Source organism: Miniopterus natalensis, chromosome 15, assembly GCF_054644295.1.
Source record: "Miniopterus natalensis isolate mMinNat1 chromosome 15, mMinNat1.hap1, whole genome shotgun sequence".
Classification (NCBI taxonomy): Eukaryota; Metazoa; Chordata; class Mammalia; order Chiroptera; family Miniopteridae; genus Miniopterus; species Miniopterus natalensis.
This window is the reverse complement of record NC_142095.1, coordinates 19,844,030-19,869,794: the sequence shown is the minus strand read 5'-3', so window position 1 is coordinate 19,869,794 and position 25,765 is coordinate 19,844,030. Positions and strand designations below refer to the sequence as shown.

Genomic DNA, 25,765 nt, shown 5'->3' with positions numbered 1-25,765 from the left:
CCTAAGCAAGAAAAGGGTTAAGAAAAGAGTGAAATGATAAAGGGCTTTGTCACGGCATTATAGTACATAATTAGGTAATTAGAAGTATTAAAACAGACAAAGCATTGGGCCCAGATGAATTACTGAAGATGCAAGTATTCAATAAGATGCCCCAAGGGGGAAAATAAAGCCCTTGGTGAAGGTTTATAATCATGCAGTAGGACAGAGAAGCACAGAAGGACTTCAAGGAACAATAACTGATGTTATGCCCATACTTCAAAAACAGAATTTCAAAGCAAGCATTCATCCAAAATTTAAAATGAGTTAATGAAAACTCCCTAGAATACTATTAAACACCAAAATAACTATAACACCTTATTCTGGTTTATTGTTTTATTAAAGAAAAACTGAAAAATCAAGCAAAAACCATATAGGAACAATTTGATATAGAATGAAAGCAGGTGCACCGGATACTTTTTCTTCCTGTGCTCCCGCTATTTGGTTGATGATTTCACCATTCTCCCTATTCAACCAAATCTGCTTTCTCTTCATTCCTGGCACACAGCTGGATTTAATTCCCCAGTTTCCTTTTCAGTTAGCTGTGGCCCTGACTCAGTGCCAGCCAATGGAATGAGAGTAGAAGTGATGTGTGACCCCCAAACTCATCCTCCCACCCCAGTAAGGCTCCATAGACATTTCCCCTGACAGCTGCATAGAACGGGGAAAGAGGTAATCTGAGCAACCTGGGAAGCTACATGTGGATTGTGGTTATTTTAAAAATGTATCTGCAAATTCTTTAACACACTTCCCTTCTTTCTTGGATTGCTTGCTCTGGGGGAAGTATCCTCTGGAGAGAGACACTTAAGCAGTCCCATGGAGAAATCCACATGGAGAAGAACCCATGCTGATCGTCCAGCCCAGTCAGGCCTTCAGATGACTGCAGCTCCAGCTGAAACCTGACTGTAATCTCTTGAATCTCCTAAGCCAGAAGCTTCCAGCTAAGCTGCTCCCAAACTCCTGATATGCAGCGACTATGAAATAAATATTTGTTTCAAGTCTCTAAGTTTTGGTTGACTTATTCTAGCAGGAGTAGATAACTAAGATAGGTTTCCATACCTAGAATTGGGGTGTTGCTAAGAAACCCTAAGGTACGTGGTAGATTTGTTTGTGGGACTGAACAGAAGCTGGAAGGACCTTGCATAAAGCATCAGTGAAAGACGAAAGGGTGTGAATGAGACTGTCAACAAAAGACAGACACAGCCCAGGAGGACCTGGCTGCCAGTGAGGGCTTTTACAGGGAAACATCCCTTACTGCGTGGTGGCAACACGGCAGTCTTTAGTTACAGGGAAAATGGAAAACATACCTAATAAACTGGGTGATCTACCTAAGGGGCAGTCCAGCCAGAGTGTTAAAGGCACTGCCTGGGCTATAGTTGTTACTTATAGTGGGATGAAAGAGGGGGAAAGCGAAAGGAAGGACCACTCTACACAAAGGTGCTAGGACTTGCTGGGCTTCAAATAAAACTTGCTCCTCCTCAGCCTCTCTAGTCAGCAAATGATGCAAACATTGAGACAATGCTTCTGGGCAAAGGGCAAACCTAAAAACGAAACCAAGGGTGTGAATGTAAAATCCGCTGTTAAAAGATCTCAGAAAGCTCTAAAGCAAGGCCTCAGAGAGCCCTTCTGTCTGACAAGACGCCCTGGTAAAGATCTGAAAAGCCTCACAGAGCCTTCAGCAGTCAGGGATGCTACTCAACAGCCTGTGCTGCACCCAACAGCCTCTCACAGCGAAGAGTTAATTGGCCCAAAATGTCAATGATCCCAAAGCTGAGAAGCTCTGCATGAGAGCACATGAACCCGGGGGGCAGAAACAGTATCTACTTATTTAATGTTTAATCTCCACCTCCTTCTGAATACGTGAGATCCGCCACTCATGTTTCCATCTCCCACTTGCGTCACTAGCGCTTTACACCCAGAAGGTATCTGATAAATATTTCTTGAATTGAAAAAAATGCTAAATTTAGGTAAACAAGATTGACATAAAATATTACAGAGTAGTGCATGGTAAGGCCTGGAGTCGGAGGTGTTATTTCCATTTTGGCCATTAACGAGTTATCTTTTTCCAAGTCATATTCTTTCTGAACTTGAACTTTCCATGTTTGCAAAATAAAAAGGGATTTACTAGGTAACTACCAGTGACACAAGGGCCTGTTACGGGTGCCAGGCGCTAGGGAGGCGAAGGTTCAAAACACAGGAGCTAAGTACAGAAGGAGCCCAGGAGAGAAAATAGACATTTTACAGGTCTTAATCAAAATAAAAGGTGCATGACTTATAAAAGAACAGAAGAGACACAATTTCTTTATGAGGACCCTTAACTTGTAGAACAGTAGCTTGTAAACAGTAATCTCTCAGATAGTACTTGTTGAATGAATAAATAAATAGGCAAACCCACAAACATACAAACCAATGAAAATTAAATCTACGGAATGAGGGACTGGAGGTGGGGAGGCGAAGTATGAAAAAGGCCAGACCAGGGCTCAACTGTCTTTGCTTCTGTAGTTAATAAAGACAAGAGAATCAAAGCTATCACAGGCCATAACGCAGTGGTGAACACTGATTTTAAAAAGGCAAAGAAAAGAAGGTAGGCATTTATTGTGATGACATGTGGTAGGGTCCAACCAAAGCACCACAGAAAAAGTCTAAATGAAAAGTAGGCGTTTGAAATCACCATACAGATGAGAAGATGAAAGCAGAAGGGTTAGGATAATAGGAAATATCAAACAGTGCATATGGAGAAAGGGCAGGTGGGGCTGGAGTGTCAGGAGGCTGCATTTACTGCCATGTCGATAGAAGCTCCCGTCAAACATTCTCTCTAGTTCTCCAAGGCTCAGTTACACAGCAAGCCTTCTCTCCCACTGACTCCCCTTCTCAAAAAGCAACCCACTTTCTATTCATACCATAAAAGTGAAAAATTAGGGAAATATGTGTGTGTGTGTTTTAAGTGCAAGACCCATTTACCCTTGAAGCAATAAAGTAGTTTCCGTTCCAAATCCGCATGGAAGTACGCAAAGATTGCTGCACCAATGAACTGGATATGCCTACTAGGGATATTTCAGGACGGGGTATTACTTTAGCACCTATCACACTTTACTTTTTAACATTCTCTTCATCAATATTGAACCCACAACTATAAGTAGTGCTAAAAAATATGGCTTAATTTAAAGCAGGGGGATCTCAACAGCCCACACTCTTCTGGTCAGCAACTCGGGTGACAGACTGCTGCTGCTCCCGGTACACTGCTCCCAAGTTCCGAAGACTCACAGCATCAGGTGTTAATTAAAGCATGAAACTGTATCATCTGCAGCAAATGTACCTATATTTTCATTCAAATACTAAAAAAAAATTCTCAAAAATCCAAAATATTCTGTAAATTGGAATAACTATGTGATAAGAATTTGCATGCTTAAATGGAACAGAAATGGGGAAGAATACACATTAAAAACAGGAGCACTCCAGGAAAATACATATTTCTAAATGAATACATGTAACCATAATAACCAAATATTTTGTTGTTACCTTAAATGTTGTCAAATGAGGAAGGATTACAGGCCATTTGACAGAAGAATTGTTTCTTATATTCCTGAAAATCTGTTTTCCCCCCCTCTTTAATATTTAAGAAACACACACACAGGTTGCCGACAGCTCCCAGAGAGCGGCTTGTGTTGTAGTTTTCACTTTCTCGGCTGTGAACAAGTGCATATGTGAGGGCTGGTCGTGCATGCACAAGCGTGTACTCTGCCTGCATTAAATAAAACCACAACACAACACCAAGTGCATCCACTCATTCGTGTGTGCCTGCAGTCCACCTCGAGGAGACTGAAAATATAAATACAAGCTGCTATTTTGGTGTGATCACACGGAGATGGCAGCTTGTGTGTTTTTTTCTCTCTAACATTTTAACACTGGGCAGATTGTCTGCATTAACACACACCCAAATCAATTCTGCTCTGAAACTGCTTGTAAAATCTCCTTCCCGGAGGAATTTCTGTTTTATTTAAGTACAAAATGGGCTTGGAAGAAGCTGTATAAGAGACATTTAGGACATCGTACATTTATAAAGTGTAACAATCAAGTCACGTTACAGAATACTGATAGTATTTCTCCCAAGAGGGAAACTGTGGAGAAGATGGACTTTAAACAAGAAAAAAATTAACAAGTTCACTTTGTAAAATCACTTTTTTTTATCACTAATATAGAAAAAAATTTCAAAGTAGCCTAATTTTAAGCTGCCTACTACAGCATAACATAATAACTAAATTTGACGAAAAACTCAGGTAAGACTGGTGTACTATAAACATTCATGAAGGTTTCTTAAGGGCAGAGAAAGGAAATAAAAGTAATATCTAGCACACGCTACATATAAAAGTTCACTATCAATAAAAAACAAAATGCAGACATTCATATCAAGTACAAAACATAATGAATCCTCCACAGTGCTACCCAACAGAAATTTCTATAATAGGAATGCTCTAGATCTATGCTGTCCCATATAACAGCCATTAGCACTTGAAATACAGCTACTATGAATGAAGACTTCATTTAAAATTTTATCTTAATTAATGTAAATTTTCTTGCTATTTGTTAATTTGATTTTTACTAACAAGACACTTGATTGATTGATTGATTGATTGATTGAGCTCCTCCACCCCACCCCCAGGCCTTCCCCAGACCAGTGTTTGTGTCCATTTAAATGGCCACATGAGCCTGGTGGGCACCAAATTGGACAACACACATCTATAGTTTTAAAAAGAATTTCAGCAATTTTTAATGACTCCACAAAATATCAAATGAAGAGCTGAAAATAACTAAGGAGTCGTAGTTTGTTTAAATAGATTATGTCAGAAGCTTGGCCCACATATAAACTATAAACAAAATGAAGGATTCATTTGAGAAAGTTGGACCTTTGCAGATCCAACCATATCATGGAGATTAAGTAGGAAAGAAGGTGACTCAGTGATGACTGAGCTGCCTGAAGTGCTAACTGAAATAATCCTACAATACCCAGAAACAAAAGACCGAATACGGAAGGTGAGGACTAGCACATCCAACAGGCAATCGGATAAACTTTAAAATATAGTAAAAGTTTCAATGATAAAACTTAGTTAAATAATTTTAATCACTTAAATGAAGGGAGAAGGAGAACACATCTGAGGAAAAGACGATACTATTTGGCAAAAGCTTATAAATATGCTAATTTGCAAGTGATGTTATAGACACTATAAATAGACTTTTAGAATAGACCTTGATAGACCAAATAACAGACTTCTTTGGCATCTCATATGGAAATGATATTTCATTCTGAACTCAACACTTCCCATCATTTTAAATAATACTGAGTTTCATTTATTGTTACAGCCTTTGAAGCATGGCAAAATTGGTTTGGAATGGACGATTTGAATTCTGAATGAGAAATGCTGTAAACTGGAACTCTTGGATTTACTTTTTTATTATCAGTTTTTTCAGTAATAAAAATGAGAACAGTAACAACCTCATTAGGTTGAGATAAAGAACAATTAATTGAAATGAATACAAAACCCTTTGAGGCAAAAAAAAGGGTTAGTAGAATAAAAGAATATTAAAATTAGTTGAAAGAGGAGATAGTACTTAATATAGTGACATACTGAGATCAAATAAATTCAATAATGATGGCAATGATGCAGCTTATGAGATGAAATTATCTTGTTTAAACTCAGGCTGAAAATAGATTTGTGTGTTTTTTAAATGTGCTTATATCTCTCTTAAACATCAACTTGACTCTGTATAGTGAGACAAAAACAACATTGGTCCATACCCTCCAGAGGCTTACTGTTAGATTTCAAAGATGAGAGTTGGGCTAACACAAAGCTCTTGCACATACTGTTTCTATTACAGCACCAGTTATCTTGGACTGAAACTTTTTTTGGCTGCTTTCTCTATTAGATTTTGAGCTTCTTAAGGGTCCATGCCATATTTATCTTGGCATCTCCAGTGCCTGGCTCCCAGAGGAGATTAATATAAATGTATTGACTACATTGGCAGATTGAATACCTTGGCAGGTCTAAATAAATATAAGACCAAACAAAATTAAGTAAATCATCAAAAAGTTATTAAGAAAATTCTACTAGAACATAGAATAGGCACAAGTTGTTTCCAGTTGTAAAGAACAGAAAATGCTCCATTAACAGATTGGTGATGAACTCAGACTTTGAAGAATGAACTGTCAGGAATCCAACAGGAAGGACTGGGGGTTAGTAGCATTCCCAAGGCCAAGTAATGCAAAACATGGAAAATGGATTAATTACCTATCTCTTGCAGTACTATCCATATGTTACAGCCCTGTTTGCTATTTCTTTTAATGGCCCACATGGCCTCGGAGTATGCCCTGCCTCCGTGACACACTCCTCCACTTCCATCTGATAATGGGAGATTATTATCCTTATTAGCCTCTTCGAGCTGATGCTGTCAACTTTTCTAAGATAACTGCCTCATATTTTAAGAAAGAGATACCTTTACTGCTTCGTTAGCAACATATACCTTGCATTTTGTTTTTAGAGGCCCGTTTTCCTCCCACCGATCCCTTAGTTACTTCAATGACTGATGAGGAAATTTATTCTTTTTGTTTTATTCCACAAATATTAATTGAGTGCCTCCTGTGCACAAACACAGTGGCATTCTACTTCCTGAGATTAATACTGGAGACATCAAGCACAGCCACCCCACACCTCCGAGATCTGCTTCCCTATAAATGGTGACTCCTGGTAACTGGATAACTCAAGCTCATCGGAATGATCCCATACCTTCCACTCTCAACCCACTACTAGTGCCAGCTTTCCAAGATTTTGTTTTACTCTCAACTCATGATTCCTCTGAATTATTTTCATTTTGAAAAAACAATTCATTTGTTAACTATTTAGCATAACCTTAAGAATAGTCCATGTCACCTGATTATTGCTTGGATCTGGAAAGAGAGGAATAGCAGAGAGCCAGAGGCCATGGCACTGTGATAGATCTCATAGGAGTTTAACTTAAAGTAGGCAGATGGGCAAAGCTGCAGAAGGACTTAGAAGAAGGCATCAGAGATCCTCATGACTCTGGTATACCTGGCTTGTCCTAGATCCTGATGATTAAATCAAATCTACTAACATGTATGTGACTGTTTCCAGTTTAAAGTATAAATGTATCTCATTTATTACTATTACAACAGATACTCATTTATCTATAACAATACTGTATGGTGATTACTATTTTCCCCATTTTAAAGAAGAGGACACTGAGATAGACATTCATTGAAAGTCATTTGCCCAAGATGATAGCATATGTTGCTAGAACTTACCCTAGGATCTTCTTCCACAAATTCCATGTACTTCTCACTACTTGACCCAGAAAGATGAGGTCAATGTATAAAAGTTTTGGATACTGACTATGTGCTAAATAAAAAACTACTTTTTTACATGGTAAATACTGAGTAGACTGAGAGCAGAAATTGTTTGCAAACCTCAATGGCTTCAAGAGGAAGAGAAATAAAGAGGGTAAAAATAATAGTTGTCACTTAAAAAGTAATTTGGTTAGAAAGGAATTCAAAGGTGTAAAGCAAGAGATAAATCTTGCCAGCAGTACCAGTATTATGAAAACATAATATAACCTTAATCAGAAGCACATGACTTCAAATAATTGTTGGCAATAGAAACAATGATTTAACATTATTCTAAGAGTATCAACATCATAAATATAATAACTTATTTTGAAAAAGGGAATGCAGAAATCTGTATTTTAAGAATAGAAAATAATAGTTATTATCAAAACTTGGCCAAAATAACTTTGTTATTAACACAAGGCTCCTCAATGGATTTTGCACTTTGCTAAAACACAAAGAGGCAACACTAATTTGAATTACAGTTAAGTAATTTATAAATAGTTCTACATACGTTCTTGTGACATCTTGTTCAATCATCGATCGAAGTTCTTTATCTTGGAAGAATTTGTTCCAAAGACTCTGAAATAAGGAGAACAACCTATATAAAATAATCTCACACCTTTGCTTGGCTTTTATCATCTCAATTTAATAATTTAAATAGCTGAATTTATCCTTTGAGCTATCATTTCACATTGCAGATAGGAAACCTGAAACTGGAGCAATTTTTATTAAAATCTAGTTTACTCTCAGAAATGCATCCTTATTCTAACATCGATTTTTCTAGTGATATTACTGTATATATTTAATTTTTTTCTGTTATCTATATAAAGTGAATGATGTTTTTACTGCTATAACCCAGTACTACCCCTACAACAACAAAAAGGTCTCCTTGAATTAGAGCAGTGCCGTAGCCCAACTGATCCCAACATGAACCTGACCTGAATTCCCAGTACACTAAGAAAGAAACGTAATGTTTTCTGCGAAGCTTGGTATTCTAAATGAATAAATTTTTATGTGCTTTTTTAAATGTGAATTTAAGTAAAGTTTTGAAATTTACTTAACAATATTATATGCTGCTATACTATAGACTATATTATAATAATGCTATGTATCCGGAAAAAGAAGGGCTAATATTATATATTAACTGGAAAAAAATTTGTTAGCAGGAAACCAGGAATTAGAACAGTAATTAAAGAAGTTATACAACACCCGTAAAGTAGTAATTATTCCTAGTCTCCATGAGGATGAGTGGAGGTAGGTCTAATCTTTTCCCTGATCTTTAAAAACTTCTTCATGGACTACAAATGGTTTCTTTTCTTCTTGTAAGTCCTACCAAATGAGCCCTTCTCTATTTTTATCATGAAGGGAGGCTTTCGTCCCCGCTCCCTACTGCAACCCTTGATAAAACAGAGCCATCCTCATCTTTATGCTCTTCCACTTTACCCTTAGTTCGTACAGACCTCCTTGGGACTACTTCTTTGCAGTGCTAGTCCACAGAAATAGATCATACACTTCCTACAACTCAGTGTGTATACAGCATGAAATAATTTCCTTGAGCTCTTAGGTGGTATAGTAAGTAGGGGTTAAAAAAATAGTTGGTATGAAATAACGCTGCTTTTGTGGTGATTGATAACCAGTCTGATAAACATGTTCTTATGGACAAAAGAAGTTGCGATATGAATAAAGATGAACTTTACCCCTTCATCCTGTGAAAGGGGATTATTGATCATCAAGTCCTGCTGGCCAACAACCTTCCTCGGGTTTGTGATATGCTGGTAGGGAGAGAAAGAACACACACAAAGGTCAGAGGCCAATGGACTTTGAAGCGTACATTTGAAGAGAATTATATTAATTAAAGTACAACTTACTATTTCTTTGATGTTGCTATACCATGCTCTTAATTCTTTAATTTTACTTATCCACTGACTTTTATCTTGAGGAAGAACACAAAGAAATAGCTGTCAAGAGGAAAAAAAACTCTTGTAAAAAAATAAGAAATGTGAAACTATGCCAAACAGAATCACTTGAAAATTGAGATACTCATATTCCCGGTATTTCATTTCTATCACCATTCTAATTGTCAATAAATTATATTTGGAGATATTTAAAAAGTATATATTTGGACAATAAAAAATGTGAACAAAGGCCAAAAAACCCCCCCACAAGATCTTAAAAGCTACAACACAAAATGGAGTCAACCTCCTCTCCAGATTTATATTAAAGATGAACAAAAAATTCATTGGGGTTCAAGTATAATTCTGATTTTACAGTCCTGAATTTCTATGCCAGTGAAATGGAGAAGTACTGTTTGGGGGTAAAAAATGACATTAACAGGCATAAGGTCCAATAAGTAATTTCAAGGTTTAAGATTTGTCTTAAATAAAGCAGGTAAAGGACAGAGGAGAGCAATCTGAGGACACAGCCTGAGAAGTGAAGTCATTCCTTTTACAGCAGAAAATTTAATTTACAACTGGCAATCAGCTTGTGAAAATAACAAGCATTCTTAAAAAGACAAATTTGACCTAATTTAGTTTAATACAACATTAAAATAAATCTGGATTTGAGCTCATTTTTAGCAAATGAAGGATACTAAAAGTTAAACAACAAAGAATGGGGGGGCGGTGAGGCACAAATATTTGTATACAAATATTCTATTAGCAGGTCTGCAGCCTTAACTGTCTGCATCTAACAGAAGAAAAATGTATTTTAATTATTAATTATTAAATCTAAAACTGTCTAATACATCATGTTTTCTTACTGTCTTTACTTGCTGACTCCGGATGCTCAATTCATGCAGATCTACCCTAAAAAACTTTCAATAGAAGTCATTTTAGAAATGAGTCTAAACCTAAATTAATTCACTTTGAGAAGAAAAAGGGACAATATTTCCAAGCAACTAAAAAGATAACTGTGGATTATTATTACTAGTTTCGGCTCTTGGAAAGGGACTGACCTAATTTCCTCCCCCTTCTTGCTGCCCTATGCTCTGTATTTCTAGTAGAAGAAATATAAAAAATCTTTTCTATCTGCTATTTATGAAGAAAAAAGGGAGGGTGACTTAGCCACGGCACTTGCTATAACAGGAACCTGAAAGTGAATCCCCCTCCGCCCCTGCCCAGCTTCAACGATTTCTGCAAAGCCTCTGGGGAACGTTAAGGTGTTGCTTTGAATTCTGCTCCATCAAATGAGATGAAAAAACAGTTATTTCAAATGACTCCTTTACCTTCACTGGTTATTCAGAACTAAGGAGGTTCAACCTTATTAGTAAATGTCCTATGAAAGATAAACATGGATGGCCAAAAAAAGTGGAGAGTGCAGTCTCCTGGAAAATCCAGCGATCCCCCGCATGGGTAATCTTCCGGGGCATCAGGTAATGTGTTGATATACTGCAACCACAAACTGTAAATAAATATTTTCTTCTTACCTTCCAGCAAATGCTGCGGAACCTGCTGCTTCTCAGCTGCCCATTAATCCCCTTCTGCCTTATTGTTGCCAAGTAATTGTTGTTTACAAAGAGTTCTTCCCATTCTTTCCTATATGCAAGAAGCCAAAGCATGGAGATCCTTTTGTTAAAATGCTTCTGCTTGGAGAGGAGTGCCACAGGAAATTAATTTTAAGTAAGTCTAAGAAATGCAACTTTTAAGACGTATATGTTTAGTTGTGCACTGCTTCTGAACGCATGGCTGTCTTTTTGGACAGAGTTCTTCTGTAGATTTAATGAATATGTAGATCACTATAATTATGCCAGCTACTGAAATTCGTAATGTCTATGGAGGCTATTCCCTTTCCTCTAAAATGCTGGTAGTGCGGTTCAGTGAATAGACAAGACAAAAAATGAATATTAATATAAGCTTATGACTGGTTCAGCCATTGACAAAGATACACGTGCTCCAAAAATACACAACAGAAAGGTGTGTTGTTGATTATATTGGCTTCTCTCATGAAATAGCTGTTGAAATGAACCAAATTCTCTTCAATGTCAGGCTGGGCAGGTGAATATAACACAAGACTGCTTTCTCTAACTTTTAGTGCTATTTGCTATTGAAATCTCTGCAACTTCTTTCTACATGATCAGTTTTAAAATTTTAACAGGTGCAGGCAAATTTGAAAAAGAAAAACATCAAAAAATTAAAAAGCCTCACTGTAAAAACTGTTAAAGGCAAGCTTGAGTACCTTGCAGTACCTATGGCTGAGCAGATAAACAACCGAAATATGCCTCCCAGGCATGCAGGCACCAGGGGCCTAACACCTGTGCCTCATTAATATACAAGTAAATCTGCTCTACTGGGAAACAATTGGAAATTAATTGTCCCAAACCATTTACTGAGTTTGAATAAAGGAAGTAGACTTATATTCCCAGCATCCTGTACCAAACTAAACATCGAGAATCATTTGTCAACAGTTGAGGCAACTGAGTACAGCTTTATGAAATTTCTCTCAGATATAATAATGCCACAAGAAAGTATAATTTGAAATTTTTAAATCAAAGCTAAAAGCCTGGCAATCTCTTCAGAGACTTTCTCAGAAGAAAGACTATAAAACCCTCATGCATCCTTCCACGTGTACATTCAGTTGCCACTGGCCAGATCCTACTCATTTTGAGAAAGGCCAGCCTTGCGCTCTGCTATCTTACACCCAGAACTGTAGCCAACTGGACACCTGAGCTCAAAAACCAGGCTGTGGAGCAAGCTGCATCTTCTCCATAGTTTTCCAGAAGAGTTACCAGGACAATGGCACATTCCCTACTCCCTCGAGCAGGACAACCTCCAGCCTTAGCCCTGTAGCACTGCTCCCCGGTCCCACCAAGCCTTCTGCCAGGGGGGCCTGGTGGGTAAGTATGCTGAGCGGGACACACACTCCAGAAATACATTCCTACCACCACTCTATGCAAGCTTCCTATTCTCATCACTCTATTTGTAAGAGAGATAATATTTCATTTTTATTTTAATTTGCTTTTGTATCATTAATGTAACTGAAAATTTTTCATGCTTTTGGGTCATTTTATTTTCTTCTTTTTTTAAACTTTCTTTCTTGTCCTTTGCCTATGCTAAGCAGTATAGGATAGTGGTTAAGAATACAGACATCAGAACCACACTTCTGGGATCAGAAAGACAGCCATGCATTCAGCAACAGTACACAATGTATAAGCTACTCAACCGGCTACGAGAGCATGAGCAAGTTACTTAACCTCCCTGTGTCTGTTTCATCATCTGTAAAATGGAAGAACAGTAATAGCATCTCCCTCAAAGAGTTACTATGAGGATTAAAATATATGATAGGCCCTCAGTATATCATAACATTCAAAAATTAATATTATTAATAATATTATAATAATGCTTTTATTATAGTATGCCTTATTACTGGTCTGAGAGAGGAGTTTTTCACATATTGACATCACACCTTTGCCTGCCATATCTATGTATTTTTAACCCAATCATCTTGATTCTTCTACCCCCTGAAGTTTTATTTTTTAATTTATGTATAATATAAACCTAACTAATTTCTCTTGATGATATTTCCACTGCTTTCATGCTTAAGTAGTTCTTAGCCACTCCAAGTTCAAAGAAATATTCACTGAAATCTGATGGTTTTAAAAATCACTTTAGTCCATTTGTATTACCTATAGTATTTTAAATACATTATCCATTTTCCAACAATATCACATATATTATCCATCTCTCTTATTGTTCAAATTTTGTTTTGATCCAATTTTTAGCAATACTCAAAGATGAGATCAGCAATGAGTACACAGAACATTACAGAAGTATATCTCAGAAACTGTATGTTTACATAGCTTGTGGTATGTAAACAAAAGCACAGATTTCAAATGTATTTAAATCCAAGAGGAATCAGAACTCATGAGAGACAATGCAGTTCCACAGCCTGAAAACACCGATACATTCTAGATCAGAGACGGAAGTGTGAGGCACTGACTCCCCAGCCTCTTGCAAAATCAGCTTCTATTCAAAGGTAGCAAGACAGTGTGAAAGTAGACACAGCTGCTGGCTGGATTCATTGCCATCTTGTGAAGCAAGCAGCCTTTTAAGGTCAAGTTACATACTACTTATGTAATGAAGGATAATCATTTGTTAGCTTAAATAAGATCCTGTGCCTTGATTACAGGGTTGGTAAAGAGAAAGGAGACTGAGGCATGTGAAATGGAAACACTATCTCTGAAATTCACAATCATTTAAATTTATTCATGGGTACTTATAGTTCCAATTAAGGTGTAACATCTCAAACTGATGAAGAGCTCTAACAACAGAGCAACATAAAGCCAGAAGATAACCTATTAATTGTCTTTCTCCTTTCTGGAATAGTGTTTGGTTAATACACTGATATGGAGTATATATAATAAACATTTAGTGCCCACCATGTGCTTAACACTCAGATATTTTTTTACAAAGCATAAAGGTAAGGGAGTAGATGTATGTGCAAACCAATAAAGATATGATTAAGGCAAAGTACTCTGGAGGGAGGAATAGTTTTATACCTAAAATTTAAAACTCAGTATAGAAAATAATACACTGTAGCACCATGGGCACTGAAATGCTACATCCAAGAACTGAGCTGCCCTGGCCAGTGTGGCTCAGTGGCTGAGCATCATCGCATGCACCGAAAGGTCACTGAAATCTTATGGATTCCCAGTCAGGGTATATGCCCAGGTTGCTGGTTCAGTCCCCGGCAGGGGTGCATATGGGAGGCAACAGATCGATGTTTCTCTCACATTGAATTTTCTCTCTCTTCCTTTTCCTTTCTCTCTCTAAAATCAATAAAACACACACACACATATGTATATATGTGTATATATGTATATGTGTGCGTGTGTGTCTGTGTATGTAATAGAAGAACTGAAGTGGCAGAGGTTCAACAGACCCTAAAGGGCAAAATGTTGAGAAGTGTAGCCCTTTGGGCTGGACTACTGAACTTGGGTGTAGACATGGGGAAAGAATAGCAAGTATTGAGGAGCCAGTGGTGAAATTTTTTTCAGTTTAATTAATAAAGAAAAGGTACTTGCTAAACTTTGTCTTACATTTAAAATATATATATATATATATAGTGTACCTGTAATAGCAAAAATCTGGCAGTAATGCTATTAAAATGCTTAGAAATCAATTTATGTCATAATTTGTAAGATTGTATACGTCTCACTGTTTCTAACCTCACCCAAGGATATGTTTTTGAGTTTTAGAGAGAGGGAGGAAAGGAAAGAGAAACACTGACTGCTGCCTCCCACAGGCTCCCCAGCAAGGACTGAACCTGCAGCCTGGGCATGCACCCCGCCTGGGAATCAAACCCACAACCTTCTGGTCTATGCGACGATGCTCCAAGTGGCTGAGCCACCAGGCAGGGCCAGATATATCACTTTTAACCTCCAAAACCATCCTCCTAGGGTGTCTACTTTGAATCACCTTTATAAATGAGGAAACTAAGGCTCATAAAAAGTAAATATGTTGTAAGAGAAAAAAGGAATGAGAATTAGCTTAAGCATCTTCCTGGAATAACATGGAAGACAGTACAGGGGAACATATTCAGACATGGAAGACAAAAACTGCCCCTGGCAACATGGTAAGAGAGAAGTGTGCCCCTATACTGTCTTCCCTAGATTTTTAGTTTTTGAACATCAAGTCCAAAGGTGTAGAGAAAATTTTCACCAGTTGGACAGGGAAGGCAAGTCAACAAGTGCTGCGTGTGGCTAAGGGTTCGGGGGCACTGAGGGGTTTAAATGCCTCAAAAGGAATGTTGGAGGCCTGAGGCCCTGAGGGCTCTCTTGACATAGCACTAGTGCCATCTAGTGGCAATTACTCTGCCTTGCAGGCACTGGGTCCCTGAAAACCACCAGCATCTTAGCACAGTTGAGAGAGGCAGAGATAAGCTGGTCTCATTTCTCATGCCAATGTTAGAGAATTAGTAGTGGCTGCCCTGGAAGCACTGTGCTGCGAAGGATTCCAAGCCTACCTTTGTGCTCCTCAGAGAATGCTGTTACTAATTTAAAATGATGGCCATGGGCCTTGCAATCATTTCTAAGAAAATGAAATCAACTTTCGCAGCAGCAGTTAATGCTTCCCTCTAAGAAGACCTACTTAGGTAGTTATGCCTCCTGCAATAGTTTTTTTTTTTTTTTTTTTTTAAACATGGAAATCAACCAGAATATGCAGAGAATAAATACAGCTGATGATCATAAGGAAATACCTAATTATGTATTTTAAGGTAGTATTTTCCCAAGCTATGAACATAAAATTAGTATGAAACTAGTTAAAGCCTTCTAAATGTAATTGTTAAAATACTTTTGTAACCTAAATAATGCATAAGTGACTTAATTATGTGGCAATTCTGGACTTGAAAATTTCCGAATCGTTGTCCCAAACGATGATACACTAGAGAAAACATTTTATACTGTGTATTTTATATGATGGCTTCTACTCCATTCTCAGGCTAACTTAAGAAACCCAAACGGCCACAATAACTGAAAAGAGCTCAGAGACTACAGATAGTCTAGTTCTTAGAATCTTCAGTACTTGGGTTAGAGAAGCTACTTTGATTTTTACTGATAATGAAAGCTGCTGAGAGCAGAGAAGGGACTATCTCTGGGGAAGAGGGCAGACACATGTTTCTGGCTGTCTGGGAAGTGTCTGAAAGGGGAAGTGTGCTAGAGAAGTCCCCTGAGGTGACCATGTAGTTTACAAGGTCAGCCAGTCAACCAGAATCATCTCATTTTTGAGGTTAGACTAATAGAATAATAGTAAAAATGGAGGCGAGGGCCGGATGAAGATGGTGTGGAAGCACAAGAGCTCAGAATTAGATGGACAGAAGAGCCAAAGGTAAGAAAAGCAAGCCTGATGCAAAAAGACTGATCTGATCTTATAAACCCTCAGGTGTGCGCCATTACCTGCAAAAGCGCCCTGTTATATATGTGGCCTATCAAATGCAGAGGACAAAGGAAACAATAAGTTGTAACCTGTTTCTAATCTGCCTAGAAACACAGTGGAAGGTTTCTAGTGATGAAGGACTGTGCCATAGTTCCAACAGTCCATGTAAAGGAGTATGTAACTTCACACCATTTTAAAGGTATGATGTAAAAGTACTATTCAAATAGAACAAGGAACATCTAAAGTAGAAATCAATGGGACTATGAGAAGTGTAAATTAGGTATGTCAGCATCAGACTGCAGTGTGGCTCCAGATCCGGGTAAGCTACATCAGGACTGCAGGTGCCAAGATCAACCAGATAAACACTGATGTTATCTGTAATTACCTCATTTTTAGCTTAAATCACAGGTAATGAGGGAACTCAGAGATTCTAAAAGGCAATTAGAAACTGTACTGGCTTTTTTGCTTCCTGTATCAGGAATTTTTAAAAACTTAGTTTTATTTAGAGCTTTTTCCCTCCATAATAAAACATTAGGGTACATCAGTCATACATACATAAGTAAATATAAAAACAATGCACAATTGCTCACAAGCTTAAAGTGGGTTTCTTCCTAAGTCTCGGTGAAACGTTCTCACATAATGAGGCTCCATTGAAACAAAGGCTATAGCTCAGTTCGTTAACAGTAACTTATGATGCTGTTTTGATTCAGGTTTGTACTTAACTTGGAATTGAGAAATCTTGAGCCTCCACCTCAATATCCATGAGGACACAAAGAACTGAGTAGGCAATAGTCGGGACTATCAAATATAATAATATTCTTTTTTAAAAAACATGTATTATTTTCTTCAACATGTAGTTTTGAAGAGCTTCTAAATTCAGGGTGATTATTAAAGTAGGTAAACTCAACAAACATACTTTTAGAAAAGGAAACAAGCAAAGCCACAGCATAAAGTTATAAAAAGTTAACTACATAATAAAGGTACATAATCAAAGGATTGGCAGTTAGAAATGAGATGAGAAAGGATCCTGTACCAGACAATGTCTATGAAGCAGTCTGAAATGAGTATCTTTTTTATCCCATGGCTTATAGATGTTTCTTATCTCATTAATAAGGAAAAATCCCCCTCTCTAGACACCTCCCTGTGGACCTTCCCTACCTCTTCCCATTCCCGGCCCACCACACTCATCTTGAGATTTGTGGTAACTAGCATGAGCTTGATATCTAACTTTCTGTATGATAAAGAACTTGCCATACATTCTACAGGGTGTCCCCCCAAAATGTATACACACTTTAACAGCTGCTAGCTCAACTTTGAAAATGAAATGTATTTTAATAAACACTGCCATTATAATTATTCAAAGTGTGTGCAAATATTTTTTTGGGAACCTATGTAACATAAGCAATACTGTAAGGGAAATGGAGAATTGAGAACAAATTATTTTCCAGTAATTTAGAAGTAGGCATTTATTTAGCAAAATCTGATATCCTAATTAAAGGTCAATTCTATCTCTTAAAGCATATTTTCCAAGACTGGGCTGATTTATAGGTTGTTGCAACTATAGAAATAACCTTGAAATACTTTATCTTACAAAAGTTAAAATGGATTATATTTTAAGCGAATCCCTCATTCATTTGATAACCTCTAGGTCAGCACTACCCAACAGAACTTTCAGAGATGACAGAAATGTTCTGTATGTGTCCAAAATGACTGGTGCAACTGAAGAACTACATATTTTATTTTAATAATTTAACAAACATAAATTTAAACAGCCCTATGTGGCTAGTGGTTCTCAAACTAGACAGCAAAATTCAAAGTATTTTAAGGATGATGAACCATTCATATTTATATTCAATCTTTAAAATAACAACTGTAAAAGTTCAAGGGATATAACAATAAATATACACATGATACATGCTCAGATATAGCACTACTGGGGAAAGAAGACATATGTTAAAAGTTAAATAATGTAAGTGGTCAAAAATCAAGGTAATTCCATAAGAGATGTAACACAATATATACTTAATTATAAATGAATGGTGCTACTAGTAAGATCAAATATACATGTAATAGGTTATTTTAATCTTTTCTGTCTCTAGCTCATTGCCTCTCCCTGTCTGTATTTCTGTCTCTACTACCCCTCTCTGCCCCTTGCTTAGCCCCACCTCCCTCTTCTCTCATTCACATACACAGAGAAGTTAGGAAAGCAGATCTTTAGTAATGATAATGATACTTCTGTAAGTTATCAAAAATGATCAATACTGGATCACAAGCCTAATCTACCCATACTCAACAATAGACTGGTTGAAAGATCCAGGAAATGGTCATTTTAAAGGAAGATAAATGGGTCATAAGATAAACTTTAGTTTAAGGTCAGTATGTAGTTTATAATTTTTTTGGATTAATGTGCCCTGGAAAACAATTGCCTCTGAAAAGGTAAGGAAATATCCCTACCCAAGGCCTACTAGAAAATCTCTCTTGTTTATAATTAAAAAAACAATAACTCATTAATTTAAAAATCTCCATGCCTCATTTACCCAGCATGATGAAAGGACAATGCACGCCTTTTTTTGTTTTGTTTTTTTAGTCAACACAAAAATGTTGAGAGTATCAAATATTTATAAGACTTAAAGGACTTTTGTCCAGATGTGGTATACATTTGGAAATTGCACAGCTATGTGCCCCTACATTAAATGACTCCACACTACTTTGCTTTTGGGGTTTCCCATTCTGTTTCTAGTGGCATATCTCTCATGACCATACTTGTCAGGCTATCATCTCCCAATTTGTATAATGATTACATAATTAGTTTTTAGAAATTCTTAATCTCTATTGGTATATTATTTTCTCAATTTAATGTCTTTTCAAAAATAAAAACAAACTAGACTTTAAACTGTTATACAGTCTAGCTTCACTTCAATATCAAACTATCATAATCTTTTTAATTACAAAAATGAGAAATACGACTAAGTGGAAGCAGAGTAAAGGCTGAGCTTGAACAGATTTTTTGTCCATTTTAATATTTTCCATCTATTTCTAAGTTTCTGATTATATTCTAGTTGGTTGAAGCTATTAGAAATTAGACCTCTAGATAACTGATGTGTTATTGTATAATCAAAGAAAAGGGGGGAAATCCCTTTTCTTAATACTGGTTTTGGGGGTGGAGGAGAGAGGGCTGGGGAAAACACTGAAAGAAAGAAATCAGGGGTGTGGAGACCTCCTTTGAGCCTGCACTCTGTTTCCTATGAAACAACAGTGGGAGTAGTATTTTTATTACTGATTTTTTTGAAACAGTTGCTCCACATCATAGGGGAAGATGAAACATTTTCTCATGGCCTCTTCACCCCAATTAAATAGTGTGTCATAAAATTTCCTGTGTTAGGCAGAAGTATTCTCCACTGCTGAAGTTTTATATTATTTCAAAGTTCACCTACTTCAAAAGGACCCAAATCTAGTCCTAACTTTATAAAAAAAACCTTCTGTTATTCTGTTATTGCTATTCTGTTATCCATACACTGAGAAATTCAGATTCCAAATACATGCCACAAAAAATTTAATTATATGACCACAGACATCTTTATGAACCAAAGAGATATTTCCATAAAGTTGTTACTTATGGAAACATAGAATGCTACTATAAAACTTAAAATTAGCATTATAAGAAAATTCTCATTTTTCTACAGAGCCTTTAAAGATTATGATTAGGAATGGCATCTAGAGATAAAGAGGCAGGGGTTCCCTCTCTAGGGTCCATCAACAACCCAAGCGGCAGTGGGGAAAACAGAAATGGGAGCAGTGTTAAAAATGCCAAACAGACCCCTCTGGCTTTGTTTATCCCATTCCACTCCCTCCACCTTGTCCCAAATCTCTCATGTGGGAAAAAAGTCCCTGTTCAACCTATATAGTCAGAATACAAAGGGGAGAAGCAGGTTCTGGGTAAGGTGGGGAGTGGCAAGCAAACAACAGTAGTTACTCTGGAGATTATAAATTTATAATGAGAGGTCTAGGCCTGGTTCAATAATAGTAGAGCTCTCCAGCTCAAGAGAACCTTAAGTCCTAGAAGCACATTAAAAACTTAATGCCTATATTGAGTGTACAATAAAGATTTGCAGAATGATTGAGATATGTTAGTTCTCATAAACCAAAAAAAAAATATACTCATACACACACACACCAGAAAAGTACTTATAAAAGCTCTGGATTAAAAATAAAATGAAAAACTGGATTACTAACCACTGCTAGTTTTCCCCAAAAGGCAAGGTAATCTGATACAGAATATAGACAAATATTGAGTATCAATTTCTAGTAAAATATTCTATGAAAATTTCATCCTTAAACTATGTCTTTGAAAGTTAAAAATCAAAAACCAGACATTGAGTTAAGAGATGGTGTTCAACTATCCTGTTTTGCTTCAAATGGGTTGAGAGATTTGGGCATGTCCTTGGAATTACTTTCCTAATCTGAGCAAGTACCTTGAAATACAATCTTTGAAATGCCTTGAGAGTATGTTAACCAGACTGAACTACTTCTATATCTATCTCAGAACATCGCATCTATAATCAGGGAATGAAAACTATGTGCATGTATTCAGATGATACCAGGACATCTTTTAAATTTCAAATAGTCCCTCATTAGCAGGCTATTTCTTATTTTACCCCATAGCTGCTTTATAGATTTTCCCCATATTTCTAGGCATATATTATTAATTTTCAATCGTATCATTAGCAAGTATTTCATACAATTTTGTGGGATTCTAGGATACACTATCAGCGCCAAGTTAAATTGTTTCATCTCTGATTCAAATATACCAATCATCTATGATATACTAAAACCTAAAACTTTAATAATGTAAAAATACAGTTCATGCAAAGTAATAACATCACCACAATGGAACAGATATATGTATACCCATGTTGTGTGGGTCACCTTAAACTGTCTTTATAGGTAAGGGCATAATTATGTCACCATAAAATGTAAGGCCAATCAAACCTACCCATTCTAATAGTGCAAAAACCCTGAACTGCTAGAATGGAAAATGAAAATTGCCTTTGTTCATCCCAGAAAACCCCTGTCCCTCTAGAATGTCTAGTAAACATATATTCCTGCCCCCAACTCCCACTCCTCAGTTTAACTATCCCATCTGGTATCCCCCTAGTTCTTGGTGAAATGCCCCTTGGCAACACCAGCATTATCTAAGTTAGTTGCTTCCAAGTCTGTCTCCTCTTCTAGAACATGAGGATACCAGGGGCAGGCTCTGTTTTATTCCTCTTTGGGTCTCGGTATTGGAGGTTTAGCACACTGACTTGCCTATATTGAGTGTACAATAAAGATTTGCAGAATGATTGAGATATGTTAGTTCTCATAAACCAAAAAAAAATATACTCATACACACACACACCAGAAAAGTACTTATAAAAGCTCTGGGTTAAAAATAAAATGAAAAACTGGATTACTAACCACTGCTACTTTCCCCCAAAAGGCAAGGTAATCTGATATAGAATATAGACAAATATTGAGTATCAATTTCTAGTAAAATATTCTACGAAAATTTCATCCTTAAACTATGTCTTTGAAAGTTAAAAATCAAAAACCAGACATTAAGCATTACATAGACTTAACAATATAAAGCAGACCAACAAATGGATAGCAAGCTATTTGTAAAGTGTTTAAAAAGGTTTATAACTTTACAAGTTTCAACCCTAGTCCTATGTATTGTTTTCTCAAATTATAGCTCCGTCAACACGCTTCAACACCACTGACCAAATATTTAATTGATTTTGTCTCTTTCACTGCCATACCTAAAAAGCACAGCAAGCTATTATATATTACAAATTCATGCACAAAAGTTCACAGGGCTGACCATGAGCACATTTCAGCTGGGAACACCGGGGGCAGACAGAAGCGAAGGGACCTCAGTGCCGACTGACTCAGAGCAGCTTATTCTCATGTTTCAAATGTACACTTGTCTTTTCAAAGATAAACATTTACACAGTCTTTAGATGAATTCAGCTTGCAGCTGACCATGTAAATAAACAAATACCAAAAAAAAATTTCCCCTAAATCCTGGCTACGGGTAATAAAAAGGGCTTGAAGGGGGTTATGGAGGAGGTTATGGAGGAAAGGCACTCAGACTGTAACATGTACACTCGTCGGTCTGGGTTATGCTACTGAAGGCTGAGCAGTCACGCGCTGCGTAACGATGGCGATACGTTCTGAGAAATGCATCCTTAGGCAATTTTCTCACTGTGCAGACATCAAAGTGCACCTACACAAACCTAGGTGGCAGAGCCTACTACACACCTAGGCTCTATGGTACAGCCACTGCTTCAAGGCTACAGCCCTGTGCAGCATGTCACTGCGCTAAAAACACTATAGGCAATTTTAACACAATGGTAAGAGCCTGCCCTGACTCCGGGTAAGTTAGTGAATGGGTGGTGAGTGAGCGTGAAAGCCACTGCTGTACACTGCTGTAGGTTTATAAACATCAGATACTTAGGGTGCACTAATTTATAAATATGTATATATCTTTTACAATAACAACCTTAGCTTACTATAACTTTTTTACTTTATAAACTTTTATTTTTTTAACTTTTCAACTCTTTTGTAATAACACTTAGCTTAAAATATATATTGCACTTTGTACAAAACTATCTTCTTTCTTTTTTTTAATCCTCAGTCAAGGATATGTTTATTGATTTTAAAGAGGGAGGGAGAGAGAGGAACATCAATGTGAGAGAGAAACATCAATCAGTTGCCTCCCATATGCGCCCCAACAGGGGATCAAACCCATAACCAAGGTATGTGGTACACAGGACGATGCTCCGACCAGCCGAGCCACCTGGCCAGGGCTCTTCCTTTTTTCTATCCCTTTCTACAAGCCTAGGCCCCAACCCTGATCCTAAGCCTGAGCCCCAGTCCTTCACATGATCTTCCCCTTTCACGTCTTGTCCCACTGGAAGGTTTCAGGGACAATCACACACATGGAGCTGCCACCATCTCCAATGACAGCAATGTCTTCTTCTGGAACACCTCCCAAAGGACCCGCCTGAGGTCTTCTTGAGGAGGTATAACTTTTTCAGAAATGTGTCCATAGTGGTTTACTTGGTTTGTCTATTTCTTTAATGACAGATATGCGTATAAGCAGATAATCCACCATAAACATTCCTCTCTAATAATGAAACCTTTCAGTGTTTGGGTTCATATTTTCAAACTTCTTAAGGAGCCTGCTGAGGTATACAAAAGCTTCTGCTAAACCCTTCACTGTGCATTTTCTTGGGGTTCTTCCTTTTCTTCTCTTGATGTTTCCTTTTCTCTTACCTCTTCTTCAGCTATGAGTTCTTGTTCCAGTTCCAATAACTTACAGTTAATTCCTCAGGAGCCATCTTTAGGAGCTCCTCAAAGTCATCCCCATCCACACCCACATTAAAGCTGTCTGTCATCTCAGTCAACCACAGCCTTGTTGATTTCTGCAACCTACTTATCCTTGGCAAATCCTCTGAAGTCATGGATGAACTTCATGAGTGTTTCTTCCAGATATCATTCATACACACATTGGAAACATCACTCCAAGCCTAAGCAAGGCTCTTGCTGCAGTCACAGGTATTGTAATTCTTCCAAATCCTTCAGAATTGCAACAGGGTCTTCTCAGTCTTCCTCAGTTGCAAGAATAGCCTGGGCAAAGGTCCTCCTCTCAGGCAGCAGGCCATGAAAGCTGCTATAACTCCTTGATCCATTGGTTGGATTAAAGAGGTAGTGTGTAGAGAGAGAAACACCACTTTGATATTGAGATGGAGATCACCAATAAAAGAGGAAGTAAAATTAGCAAAATCTTGAAAGGTACGCCATTCTCCAAATAGTACTTCTCCATTTCACTGGCAGAGCAGTTCAGGACAGCATCCTGGAAGAGGAGCTGGGTCATCCAGGGCTTCTTATTGCTCCTGTAACACATGGAAAGTGTGTGTACTGATATGCTTATAGGCACCGGGGTTCTCACTGTGCCTAATTACAAAGGGTTTAAATTTTTCCTGAGCAGCACTAGCCCCAAACAAGTCTGTTATCCTGTCCATTAAAGCCTGAAACTTGGCATTGACTTGGCCTCCTTATGGAAGTCCTTTCAGGCATCCCTTCCAGAATGGGGAGGTTTCATCCATATTGAATATGTGCTCATCCATACTGAAATTTTGCTTATTTTCCTCTACAATCAGCTTTTCTAGAGTTTCCAAAAATTCTTCCTCTGGTGTCCCATCACCCACACTCACCACTCATTTCACATTATGTAATGAATAACAACTCCTGAAGTATTTAAAACACCCAGAGCTAGCAGCAAATTCAACATCCTGGCCAGGTTCAGCCTTCCCTTTCAATGTTTCACACAAACTTTTTGCTTTGGCCATGATCATCATGGTCCTGAGAGATACTCTTTGTGTGTCTGGTCTTCCACACAGGCCTTTAGAGGTTTCTCCATGTCTGGTATGGGCCCTTCTTGAACTTTAGTTAGTCCCACTGCCTTCAATGAAGCAGATCCTTAACAGCTTCCATCAGTCTGTTCTTGTGCTTCAAGACCATGGCTGTGATGCAACCAGACTCACCTGACTGGTGAACAATAGCCATCACTGATTTTCCACCTTCCTAGTCCATAGTCATTTTTAATTTCGTTTCCAGGTCAATCACTCAACGTGCTCTCTTATTGGCAACATTAGCAGTGAATTTTGTATGCTTGGGGGTCAAATGAATAAACAAAATGAGATTAAATCAAGCACAAGAGAAAATGATGCAATGAAGAGACGCAATAAATGAGATGTATGAGGTTGCTGCCAGCATGGCACAGCATACTGTTTACAGCTAACTATTTTTAATAAGAAGGAGTACACTCTAAAAAATGATAAAAAGTAGAGTAAATGCATAAACCAATAACAGTCACTTACGATCATTATCAAGTATTATGTAGTGTACATAACTGAATGTCCTATACTTTTATGCAACTGGCAGCTCAGCACATTTGTTGACACCACCATCAGCACAAACACATGAGTAATGTGTTGTGCAATGATGGCTGAGACACCACAAGGCAATAGGAATATTTCAGCCCCATTATCATTTTATGGGACCACTGCCCTATATGTAGTTTGTCTTTGACCGAAATGTCATTATGAGTGCATGAAAACAAGTCAGTTAATTATTTAAATAGAAGGTGACATATTTCCAGAGCCTTAAGTGATCAATAATTAGTTTAGACAGATTGTATATTATAGAGAAGTGTAAATACTGACTAGTTCCACTATCATAAAAAATAATAAAGTTACTTCAAGAAGATATATTCATCATATTCAAATGTGATTTTCATGTCTTCTCTCAAATGTGGCTCCATTATGGAGATAATAAAAGGTAATGTTCTGATTTTGGTTTCTTGAAAAAGCTAAGGTTACACATTTTGTGCTCTTTGAAATGATAATTTAACTATAAA

At 37.4% G+C, this 25,765-nt stretch overlaps 1 protein-coding gene across 1 annotated transcript in view; it reads right to left on the bottom strand.

Annotated features, from left to right (window-relative positions):
• TBC1D5 (TBC1 domain family member 5) overlaps positions 1-25,765 on the bottom strand; it is a 362,705-nt gene that overhangs the window by 160,247 nt on the left and 176,693 nt on the right. Inside the window, exons 6-9 of the mRNA XM_087824924.1 lie at positions 10,857-10,965; positions 9,301-9,390; positions 9,130-9,204; positions 7,944-8,011 (exon numbers count right to left, since the gene is read on the bottom strand). Of these exons, the coding sequence (XP_087681050.1) occupies positions 7,944-8,011; positions 9,130-9,204; positions 9,301-9,390; positions 10,857-10,965 (342 nt within the window). The remainder of the gene's footprint in view (positions 1-7,943; positions 8,012-9,129; positions 9,205-9,300; positions 9,391-10,856; positions 10,966-25,765) is intronic.